The sequence below is a fragment of the Pogoniulus pusillus genome, chromosome 26 (genome assembly GCF_015220805.1).
Source record: "Pogoniulus pusillus isolate bPogPus1 chromosome 26, bPogPus1.pri, whole genome shotgun sequence".
NCBI classification, from domain to species: Eukaryota; Metazoa; Chordata; class Aves; order Piciformes; family Lybiidae; genus Pogoniulus; species Pogoniulus pusillus.
The window spans coordinates 5,943,624-5,956,421 of NC_087289.1; the positions used below are offsets into that span (position 1 = coordinate 5,943,624).

Below are 12,798 nucleotides of genomic sequence, written 5' to 3' on the forward strand. Positions count from 1 at the left end.
GAGTAGGTGTGGCTTGGCTACCAGGGATCACACAGTTCAGTTTCCTAAAGACTTCAGCTTGGGAAAAGAGTAGATTGGCAGAGACAGAGAGGTGGTTAGAGCAGACACACATTCTTTAGATTGAGTTTGACTTCAACAGAAACAAACTCATCTGCACAGCTCTGAACCCAACCAATCAACCAAACCTCAAACCAGGAGAGGCTAAACTTTTGCTATGTTGTGGATTGCTGAGGTTTGTGTAGCTCTAGCAGCATGTCTCCTCATTTTGCAGCTCTTAAAGCTGCAATGGATGCGGACCCAGCTTCCTCCAGGACCAGTTCCTCTCCCCATCGTTGGAATCCTTGGTTTTGCTGAAAGGTTTTGAGATGGAAGCTGCAGACTAGAAAGTTCAACAAGCCTGCTCTGAGACAAACCATGACATGATTCTAAAGCAGGCAGATCTGCAATTGCGTGGAGTCCCTTAATCTCCTGCACTTCTTGGAAGACACACTGCAACATAACTGAGTACAGTGGGTTTTTCAACTATTTGATCAAGAAATGCACCAGCTAATAGAAACAAACAAAAAACCACGAGCAAACCAACCACTAAATTATACAAAGTAAAACTTCACGTAGAGATCCACAAAGCACCAAATAATCAAGTGATAAAGCAAGCTGGTTCACAGCCACAGTATAAGGGATGCAAACTGCTGTAGCTAAGGCTTGTGTTCAGCTAAACAATATTTAGGACCGAAGTCTGAGGCACCATAGATGTTAAAATGACTGAACCTGGGAAATCTCCCACACTTTTGAGGGGCAAACATTCCCTGACAATTCACTCAGCAGACAGAGACATCCTAAGCCAACTCCATTTATCTCACTACTGCGGTTTGCTTTGGCACTTCTAAATCAGCAAGAACTCCAATTGCTACATCGCCTAGGGGCTGAAAAAGAAAGGAGTAGAAGCAGCTTTATGAGAAAACAAATTTTGCCATCCCAGCATGGGAGATGAGGTCTGAAATCCTTTCCTGAATGAACAATAACAACTAAATCCCTGTGACTGAAGGCATTATGTAAATCTCTTGTGTTGTCACAGGTACAAACCTGTCTCAAAAGGTATACAGGGTCCACAAATCAATAAAGACCAAAAGCGTTGCTTCTACCTTCAGTTTATTTGGTCTTTTTTCACAGATAAGATAGAACTTGTTCATCTTCTCACCTCCCAAATGTTAATTCCAATAAAATAAAACAAAACTAAACTTTTAAAACATCATGCAATCCACTAGCCAGGACAATAATCTCTCAGTTGTGCTCCACAGACTATCATAACTTCACCTAAAATATGATGAAAGGGCAAAGTCAATACTCACCTAACACCTAATTATTCTTTTTTTGAAAGATATTAATTAATTCTTTTTCATCTCAGAGACCATATCCTAGCAGACAGGCATTGTGTAGATGCCTCTTCTTCTAGAAAAGAAATCACATAGTAATTGTAGTGTTTTAGAAAGAGAACAAGTCATTCACCCTTGGTATCTTGGTGTTTAACTATGGGAAACTGAAGTGGTACCATCAAAGAAGACACTTAGTGTCCTTCAATAACTGCTCAATCATCAGCATTTGGACCCAGAACCGAGACTAGGAAAGAAACAACAGTCTAAGTTGGGGGGGGGGGGGGGGGAGGAGGGAGAGAGAGAGATCACAATTACAGATGATAAAAGAGAGTAGGTGTGGCTTGGCTAACTGAGGGATCACACAGTTCAGTTTCCTAAAGACTTCAGCTTGGGAAAAGGGTAGACTGGCAGAGACAGAGAGGTGGTTAAAGCAGACACACATTCTTCAGATTGAGTTTGTCTCTGTTGAAGTCAAACTCATCTGCACAGCTCTGAACTTTCAGAGGAAGTGATACGCGAACAAAACCCCAAACAATCAACCAAACCTCAAACCAGGAGAAGCTAAACTTTTGCTATGTTGTGGATTGCTGAGGTTTGTGTAGCTCTAGCAGCATGTCTCCTCATTTTGCAGCTCTTAAAGCTGCAATGGATGCGGACCCAGCTTCCTCCAGGACCAGTTCCTCTCCCCATCGTTGGAAACCTGTGGCTGCTGGACTTCAAGCTTCACCGAGAAACTCTCACTAAGGTATTTATTTATCTCTACAGCTGAAAATCACTCTGGATCTGTTTTAACTGAGGTTGTACGTTGCATAGGGATAGCCTAAACTTGGAGTTATTGCATTTAGCATCAAGCTAGACAACCTGCCAATTTCAAAGAATCCAAAGACTTTGTATTCTGAAAAAATACTCCTGAGAAATGAAGACCATAATTGCTCTGCTCCTTGCTGTTTTCTTTCTCTTTTGGATACAGCAACATCCTGCATAACATTATCACATGCACTGTCAGTACCACAACACTCCATTGACAGTTTCACTCTCTACTTCTGCGCTGGTAGCTAACCCTGTACCTCCTTTGCCTGACATCTCCAGGCCACAAGTGGTGCAGTCCTTATTAGGAGACCAAACATATACTCTAAACTGACTCTTTTTTTTTTCCTTATTTGTACAGCAAAAAGAATTATGGTCAGCAGTTAACAAATTATTCCTAAAACAGAGCAGGAAACATTGATTGCTGTTATGTTCCCAGCATGATTCCTTTACAAACCAATTCAAACTACTAAAGAAAATTAATAAACCTGCTTAAAGCTATTTTAGAGGGGAAAATATCAGCACAATCTGAGGAAAGACAATAGAGAAAAATAAGAATCATATGGAAGCTATAAGAAAGAAGGCAAAAGCATTTCTTTGCTTTCTTCAATAGAGGCAAGAAAATAATATTGGTTCATTAATAAAAACAACAACCACCAAAAATAAACATAAAAGCTCTGGGGGTTTGCCAATGTTCATTCTTTCTTTGACTCCGAGCTGACAGAGAAGACCTCCATTTCTGTTTCTGTGGACTTTTTAGAGGTGCCTTTAGTATCTGTTCCATGAAGTGTCCCCAAAGCACTTTGCTAAATGTTTTTGAATCCTGTAATTCATTTCAGTGCTGGCAAACAGGTTTAGTTGTAGCTACAGAAAACTCTTTAAATTAGTATTTGAGTGAATGCATTCCCTGGTTTACATTTACTAATTTGGTGGTACTAACTCTTCAGTTAACCAACATCTATGGAAACATCTTCACGTTGTGGATGGGACAGACACCTATGGTTGTACTCAATGGATACAAAGCAGTAAAAGATGGCATCATCACCCATTCAGAGGAAACTTCTGGAAGACCTCTCACCCCATTCTACAGGGATATGATGGGTGAGAAAGGTACAAGATTTAACAACACTGAAACATAAGACACTTTGCTATATATGAGATATCTGAGTTACTGCTACACAAGTATGTAACTGGGCTTACTTAGCAAAAGGGTTCCGTGCAGAGCTGGCATGTTAAGAAAAGCAAACCCCCCCAAATTTCTCCTCCTTTCTTCTATTTTAAATAGATTCAAAGGAACATATTTCTGGAGGACTTGCCCTTCAGTCATATCACTTTCAAACAGAAGACTGTTCAAGTATGTGTTCGTGTCTAGATGATGTTCAGGTCATCTACACATAACACTGGTTTGTTCTTACCAGAACCTACTATAACTCAGCATCCAGGGTCACATTGCTAAGCAGCTGTAGAGCTGGGAGTCATAAAAACCTAAGTGAGAGACCACAAGTCAATACCTGAAATCAAGGCATATTCTGTTTTTTATTGAAACATAACCTAAATCAAATTTTACCTCTTTCAGTGAAATGATTTCCCTTCCCAGTAACAAAATAGACATTCCTGTGCTCTTCAGGTATTTTTCGGACAAGTGGGCACACATGGAAGCAACAGAGATGCTTTGGCATGACAGTTATAAGAAGCCTGGCACCCCAATCTAAATCAAATATTACCTCTTTCAGTGAAATGATTTCCCTTCCCAGTAACAAAATATATGTTCCTGTGCTCTTCAGGTATTTTTCTGACAAGTGGGCACACGTGGAAGCAACAGAGACGCTTTGGCATGACGGTTATAAGACGCCTGGCACTTGGTAAGAACAGTTTGGAGCAGCAAATTCAAACAGAAGCCTGTCACCTCGTGAATATCTTTGCAAACACAAAAGGTAAACTCTCTAGAAGAACAACACTTGTGAAGTTTGGTTTTTTTCTCTGAAATGCAGTTGATTAGGGAAGAAGAAGTTCCCCAATACGTTTTAACAAGCAATATAACTACTTTCTATATCCGTGGAACCTTTATTGGCTTCTTAATTGCATTCCTTGCAAGAAAAAATGTTTTGTCTGCAAAAGTGGCCAATGTAAAATTGTTGTGTTTTATTTTTAATAAGGATAGCACAAAAATGTTCATTATCAACAGTCTTGGGGACAGCTGGTAACAGTTCTTACATTCAAGGACTATAAGAAAAACCCTATGTTCTGCTCTATGAAATACACAATCTGTGACCTGCCACAAGTCATTCTAGGACAGCAGGCCTTTAGGATTTGGCAAAGAAAGAATCCCAGCACAAGGAATGCATCATTCACTTGTCCAACAAAACTTCTTTTTGAGGTTTGGATGAAATAAAAACCAGTAGAATTTTAGCAAGATGCCAAAATAAAGCAATTAAATATAAATAATCTGACCAGCCAAATCCCTCACCCACATCATGTCCCATACTGATGGGGGGAAAAAAAAGGAGGAGCTGCCTAAGGTCTCTCTCCATCTCTTCTTGCGCTACACACAGCAAAATGGTCCTTCTCTCCTCTCACAGCAACATACACACAGGTCTTAAAATACAAGAGATGGACAAACCACCAACTCTGAATCCCTCTACAGCCCCAATATTTACCTTCCATGAAGGCAATCCTTCCTCAGTTTTAAACTCAATAATCATATTTGCTCTTTCCAAGAAGGGCTACAAATGTTGGACTGCAGTCAGGATTTATCATCCACCATTTTCCATAGTAGTACATTTCTCAGGTTGTCCTTGACATTGAAATGCATACTTAATTTATTTTTCTCTGGATTTAGCCTCTGTCTACTTAGAGAACTGCTTTTAATCCTGTAAAATAAGCATTGTGGGAGTTCTGCCTCTCCTGTCTAGGGGGCAGAGGGGAAATGTATGTACATTTCATAGAAACAAGCAGGTTGGAAGAGACCTCCAAGATCATCCACTCCAACCTATCACCCAGCCCTATCCAGTCAACTAGACCATGGCACTAAGTGCCCCAGCCAGGCTTTTCTTGAACACCTCCAGGGATGGAGACTCAACCACCTCCCTGCGCAGTCCATTCCAATGCCAATCACTCTCTCTGTGAAGAACTTCCTCCTAACATCCAGTCTAGACCTCCCCTGGCACAACTTGAGACTGTGTCCCCTTGTTCTATTGCTGGTTGCCTGGGAGAAGAGCCTAACCCCACCTGGCTACAGACTTCCTTCATAGAATCATTTATGTAGTTGAATTGTTAAGCTGTACCTGAAAACCAAAAGGCAAATCACTTCAGCATCTCTAAGAAACTGAAATTCTAGAATGCATTTTTTTTCTGGTTAGAGAGAAGGAGGAGTTCTTTTTTGTTTTTAATTGCAAAACCTGCTTGAATGCACACAGTCTAATTAACTGCTCGTGTTTTCATGCAACCCAGAGCACAATTAGAATCATAGAATCATAGAATCAACCAGGTTGGAAGAGACCTCCAAGATCATCCAGTCCAACCTATCACCCAGCCCTAACCAATCAACCAGACCATGGCACTAAGTGCCTCATCCAGGCTTTTCTTGAAGACCCCCAGGGACGGTGCCTCCACCACCTCCCTGGGCAGCCCATTCCAATGCCAATCACTCTCTCTGTGAAGAACTTCTTCCTAATATCCAGCCTATACCTACCCTGGCACAACTTGAGACTGTGTCCCCTTGTTCTATTGCTGGTTGCCTGGGAGAAGAGGCCAACCCCACCTGGCTACAATGCCCCTTCAGGTAGTTGTAGACAGCAATAAGATCACCCCTGAGCCTCCTCTTCTCCAGGCTAAACAGGCCCAGCTCCCTCAGCCTCTCCTCATAGGATTTGTTCTCCAGGCCCCTCACCAGCTTTGTTGCCCTTCTCTGGACATGTTCCAGCACCTCAACATCTTTCTTGAATTGAGGGGCCCAGAACTGGACACAGTACTCAAGGTGTGGCCTTACCAGTGCTGAGTACAGGGGAAGAATAACCTCCCTTGTCCTACAAGTCAGAAAAGAGACCTAACACTTTTCTCCTCAAAAGCAGTAATTGCTGTCTTTTACAAGAGTAAAAAGCAGATTGAAAACACAGATTCCTTGCACTTACAATCCAGCCAGGTAATCTATATCAGAGTTCACTTGTGTGAAATGTATCTCGTCTAACACACTCTCTGAACTATTAATACTTCTAGTTTTTAGAAAAACAAAAAAAAAAAAGAGAGGCTTCCTCTTCATTTTTCTCACTGAGTCTATTCAAAATAGTCATGGCACCTCCTACATTCCCAGGCAAACCTTTCGACCCCCGCACCTTCATTGTCCGTGCTGTCGCAAACATAATCTGCGCTGTAGTTTTTGGTCACCGCTTCTCCAGCGATGATGAAGCTTTCAACAAGCTGATCAAAGCCATTTATTTTGTGATCTACTTTCAAGCTACTATCTGGGGCAGGGTAAGAACCTGATTTTCTCATTCGTATTCCCTAAAGGTCTGGTTTTCTCATTCATGTTCCCTAAAGGTCATTTGTGCTTCAAGCATTACAACAAAGAAGTTAAGTTAGTGATGATTATTGCAAGCATTCCATGTCATAGAATAGAATCATAGAATCAGCCAGGTTGGAAGATCATCCAGTCCAACCTAGCACCCAGCCCTAGCCAGTCAACCAGACCATGGCACTAAGTGCCTCATCCAGTCTTTGCTTGAACACCTCCAGGGACGGTGACTCCACCACCTCCCTGGGCAGCCCATTCCAATGCCAATCACTCTCTCTGCCAACAACTTCCTCCTAACATCCAGCCTGTACTTTCCCCGGCACAACTTGAGACTGTGTCCCCTTGTTCTATTGCTGGTTGCCTGGGAGAAGAGGCCAACTCCACCTGGCTACAATGTCCCTTCAGGTAGTTGTAGACAGCAATGAGGTTACCCCTGAGCCTCCTCTTCTGCAGGCTAAACAACCCCAGCTCCCTCAGCCTCTCCTCATAGGGTTTGTGTTCCAACAATATGTCATTATGAGCCAATGTGCAGTAAGAAATACTTACCTTGTACAACTCATTATTTCAAATGACCTCAAAGCAGGTCAAATTAGATCAGGTTGTATCAGGACTGGTCCAGTCAAGTCTTTGAGTCTTCAAAGATGAAGATTTCACACAGACTCTTTGGCAAACCTTCCTCCCAGTATTTAATCTCTCTTCTAGTAAAAATTAATTTTTTTAACAGTAAAAACAACACAAACAAAAAAGCCAAACCAGAGGGAAAAAAAACAACCAATCACAGAAAACCCCTAACAAACAAAAAAACCCATAAAGAAGAAAACAAGACAGAAGGGCCAAAAGGCAAGACAAGACAAAACACAAGAAAGGACAAAAAACCAAAGTACATAACTACATAACTTTTTCTTATGTCTGGCCAGAATTTCCCATGTTCTGACTTGTGCCTACTGCCTCTCATCCTCAATAGGAGCCCATGCATTGCAGTGACTTCAGAGTTATCAGGAAGTCAGAACTGGTTCTCAATTGGAAGGAGCTCATCTTCCTTCCTTTTTGTTTAAAATCACAGATGTATGATGCTTTCCCATGGCTTATGCACCATCTCCCAGGACCTCATCAGAAAGTGTTCTCATACAATGACTTCATGCACAATTTAGTCATGAAGGAGGTCCAGACCCATGAAAGAAAGGACACAGATGATCCACAAGATCTCATTGACTTCTATCTGGCTCGAATAACAAAAGTAAGTATATGTTTATCACACTATTTTCCCCTTGGCCTCAATGCCTACTACAAACACTTGCTGTACAAGTAACTCCTAGAGAATTCTCATATGGATACTTCATTTGTTCAGCACTGAAGAATTTTATTTTGGTGGGCAGCTCACTGTTTTCATCAAACAATGACAACTTCTCCCTGACTGATGAAATGTCTCAAAACTATTCACTTCATAGTCTTCTTGTGAATATACCCTACAGACCAAAGATGATCCTGCTTCTACATTTAATGAAGACAACATGGTTCAGACTGTGGTTGATCTTTTGCTGGGAGGCACAGAAACTACAAGCACCACCCTTCTCTGGGCACTGCTGTATATGGTACAATATCCAGAAATACAGGGTAAGCAATAGCATAATCAGAGAGAACCACATTCAACATTACATCATAACAGGGGGGTTGAACTAGATGATCTTTCAAGGTCCCTTCCAAACCCTAACATCCTGTGATTATCTAACAAACATCACCAAAGTGTAAGTATTGGTTCAGTCACTTGCAACACATCAAAACAGCCCAGAACAACTACTATAAATGGTGGTATATCAACGACTGAGCTCAGGAAAAGGAAAGTTTAATTAATGAAACCAATGTGTGCCTCCTCACTAGGTCACTAAGAAGCAACACTAACAGAACTGAGGAGCAGCCACTGTTTTATCTCATTGGAAAGAGATGGCAAAGACAGAATAACAAACTACAGGCATTTCATATGCAGCTTAGAATCCTCCTAACCTTCAAAGAGGAAAAGCTTTAAAGAGATACCTGGTCTGATGTGTATTTAGAAACATAACAGAAATTACAATAGTCATTTCAAATTTAAATCCTCTTTTTTTCTGAAACACAGAAGTGCATTATCTCCATCACCAAGTGGGATTTATCTTAAATGAGAGATCACCTTGTGCTCTGGGGACATGCACTTTTTTGATGAACCAAACTCAAGAGAGCAGTCAAATCACACAGCAATGTGTTTCACAGAAGCACCATTTCTTTGTTTTAACTCAGTCCTGGAGCCCTACTCATACAAAAACCTGCAGGATAAAAGTGTGTGTGTGGGGGGGGGGAAGTTAAAATATTTCCATTTTTCTGTAGAAAAAGTTCAAAGAGAGATAGAGGCTGTTCTGGAACCCTCCCACCTCATCAGCTACGAAGACCGTAAGCGTTTGCCATACACGAACGCTGTGATTCACGAGGCTTTGCGGTACAGCAATATCACTTCTGTGGGGGTCCCTCGACAATGTGTGAGGAATACAACTTTGCTGGGGTTTCACATTAAAAAGGTACAGGGTATACCTTCCATGTTTCTTAAAGCTTTGTGCTATTGATATTTCATGTGTGGTTCTGTGGTTCATATCACATTAGCTTCTACAGTTCCCAGTTTCGCATGCGGCAGCAAGTCACAAACAAAACTGAGTGCTCTGAACCAGGACTAAGCCTACAGTACCAGATGCAAAAGAAATCTTGGGAAAGGTTAACAACACAAGTAGCAAACAGACAGAAACAAAACTGTTTTTTCATTCCCACCAGTCAAATATGGATGATGTCTGGGCATCAAAATCAAACATGTTTTCTAAGGAATTACAAAGAAATGAGGTTTAGTGACTGTCAAGCTAACTAACTTTCACAGGCAAGGAAACAGCCTGGAGCAACCTATAGTCATCCCTGACAAAACACATGCACACACAAAAAAAAGAGCACCTTACACTATTAAGGTGGTGGCAGCTCAGTACAGTGAGAGATTTGACAGTCACATCAGCATGGATAAACATCCCAAATATACTAAGCTTTAAAGGAATTGAAAGCTCCTGGGAAGAGTACAAAAACAAAAAGGAAGGTGTTATGGTAAATATGTAAAACAATCCATGCTCCACTCTAGCCTAAGCATGAAGACACTTCAGTAGCCATGACAGAAGAGGCAAACATGTAGTGTGTTATGATGAGCAGATGATACAAGGGTTTATTATGCCTGTGCACTGATAAAGAACAAATTGAAGCCAAACACTGGGTTGCAGGCATAGGATGGTATATTATCTGTCTAAGTCCAAAAGAAGAATCCATCATACATGAAAAATATAACCTCTGCTTCCTCTTGCAGGGCACACTCATATTGCCCAACCTGCACTCTGTTGTCTATGACTCTGAGCACTGGGAGACTCCATGGAAGTTCAACCCGAATCATTTCCTTGATTTGGATGGCAACTTTGTGAACAAAGATGCATTTTTACCCTTCTCAGCAGGTAATACTCTGATACTGAATATTCCTGTTTGCTGTGTCTTGCAGCAAAACTAAAAAAGAACACAAGCAAACAACAATAACAACCAAAAAACCCAACCCAAAACATAATTTCTAGGTTCTAAAACTTTTTAAACATGCTTCTATTAAAACATGTTTGACACAAAGATTTAGTCAAGTGTTCTACTGCAAGAACATATTGCCTTGCATTTTATGTTTCTTATCTTTACTAATCCTTTGTTGGGTTGTATAAGAGAGATAATGCTGTCTCCTTAGCAGATGTATGGTTCCTTCTATAAGGGTATCTGAGTTCCTTAGTCCCTAATGTATTAAATCCTGGTCACAACCTCAAATCAGAAAATCAATTTATTCTCACCTTACAAAAAGGGAACACAAAGACAAAGTGATTTGTCAAAGTGATTTATCAAAACCTGTGACACGGCAGGAAACCAAACCTCAGTCTCCCACATCCTACAGTAATAGTCTAGTACCAGGTTCTTTTTTATCTCCAGAAACCCAGCAAAATCCAGTCTTTTCAATAGAATATTACTCAGCAACGAGAACAAATTTGTGACTTTTAAAAAGCATATCACAATGTGCAGTTTACTTAATTTACAATGCAAAATGCAGCAACACAAAGACATGGGAGAGGGAAAAAAGAAAGTGAAAAGCACTCTAAAACATAAATCCAAAAGCTTTCCTAGGCTACCAGTTTCTCCAATAAACAGATTATGAAGAAAAGCAGCACAGAACAGGAATTACTGGCATTATTTACTGAAAATTAGTACATAAAAATTAAGCAATAAAAATACTAAGGGGCTTTCATGTTGCTGTGACACATTATACTACTACCCATTTGCTGCAGACAAAAAGCAAACAAGAACATGCAAAGCAGTCAGATTAAACACAGTAATTCCAGATTTTAAAAGCATTTGCCCAAACTGCCTGTAAATCATAAAACTGTATTTGCAGGAACAGGTACTTAGCATCTTGCCTCCTTTACTCACCAAACGTCCACTAATTCACATGAATTGAGACAACTAATTTAGGTTAACATTTCAATCTGTAAAAGGAATTGGGTTTTAACTTGCTTTGGTTGTTCTCTGTTTCTACAATGAGAGCTTTTATATATCCTGAAGGTAGTATGTTTCTTTATCACAGAATCAAGCAGGCTGGAAGAGATCTCCAAGATCATCCAGTCCAACCTAGCACCCAGCCCTAGCCAACTAGACTATGGCACTAAGTGCCTCATCCAGGCTTTTCTTGAACACCTCCAGGGACAGCGACTCCACCACCTCCCTGGGCAGCCTATTCCAATGCCAATCACTCTCTCTGGCAACAACTTCCTTCTAACATCCAGCCTAGACCTCCCCCAGCACAACTTGAGACTGTGTCCCCTTGTTCTGTGATGTTTTAGTCTGGAATATACAGATAGATATCCCACTATATATTGTGAAAACAGTATGCCAAAATGAGTCACTGAGTCTATCCATCACTACACATGCATCTTTCATTCCTTTGAGTCATATATCTGCTCCTTAACAGTATCAAAGACATCCATAAGGACTCAATAAAGCCACCTTAATTTCTGTTGAAGAAAGCCTGATTACAGCCTTCTACTTATCCTCAGAACTGCATCCCACAGTGCTCCAGTCCTCCCTCCTCAACAACCAAAGAAAAGAGTCTGAAGTAAACAAAGACTTTTAAAACGTGGCTTAACTGAGAAGCCATTTGTGGTTCTCACTGAGCAAGAAAGCAAAGATGGAAAAGGGGAATCTCGTGCTCCAGGGAGAAAATAAAAACTAGGAGCTTAACCATCAAAACCAAAGAGTTTATAATTAGGTCTTTCTCAGAACTTAATTTGTTACAGCTAACTCTTTTTACCTTCTCTCTGCAGGGCACCGTGTATGTCTGGGGGAACAGATGGCACGAGTTGAACTGTTCATCTTCTTCACCAACCTCCTTCGGGCATTCACCTTCCAGCTCCCTGAGGGAGTGAAGGAAATCAATTCCGAGTACATTTTGGGTGCAATACTGCAGCCACATCCATATAAGCTCTGTGCTATTCCACGCTAGACTACCACATAACACAGTGCAGAGGGCCTTCAACCAGTCAATAATTGTAGATACTTTAAAACCATGTATCACTTTCTTACTTGTATTCAACTGTAGGTAGCTCAGCATAGCAGAGTGCTTTATTTAGGAGGTCTGGCCTCATATAGCTGAACTGTTTAAAATTATCTGGAACTTGCCAAAGCTCATATAATCATACCTTAGGCATATACAAACATACAATAATATCTTAGCAAAAACTTGTATTTTCACACTCACAGTAGCAAAGTCTCAGATGTAGGATTTTAGGGAAGTGATCTGTATCAAGCAGAATTTCCTGCTCAGTCACACTCTGAAAATGACACAACTGTTTTGATGGAGCAAGGATGCCTGAATGAAAAAACCCAAACCTTCAGTATGGTGCTGCTTTTTTGCATTCACAGATCTTGTCTTGCATGTCCTTGAAGATGGACGTGAGTATACAGTGTTGACTCCTGCTTTCATACTTCCTTGAAGCACTATATATCGTGGTATAAACTTCACATACACAGATGACT

General features: G+C 40.8%; 1 protein-coding gene across 1 annotated transcript; it reads left to right on the top strand.

The window, feature by feature from the left end:
* Positions 1 to 1,947: 1,947 nt before the first annotated feature.
* Positions 1,948 to 12,265, top strand: LOC135186745 (cytochrome P450 2J2-like). Its single transcript, XM_064164729.1, has 9 exons — positions 1,948 to 2,118; positions 3,128 to 3,290; positions 3,965 to 4,114; positions 6,490 to 6,650; positions 7,754 to 7,927; positions 8,163 to 8,304; positions 9,049 to 9,236; positions 10,052 to 10,193; positions 12,087 to 12,265. The coding sequence occupies exons 1-9, from the start codon at positions 1,948 to 1,950 to the stop codon at positions 12,263 to 12,265; spliced, it is 1,470 nt and encodes a 489-aa protein (XP_064020799.1).
* Positions 12,266 to 12,798: the final 533 nt, after the last annotated feature.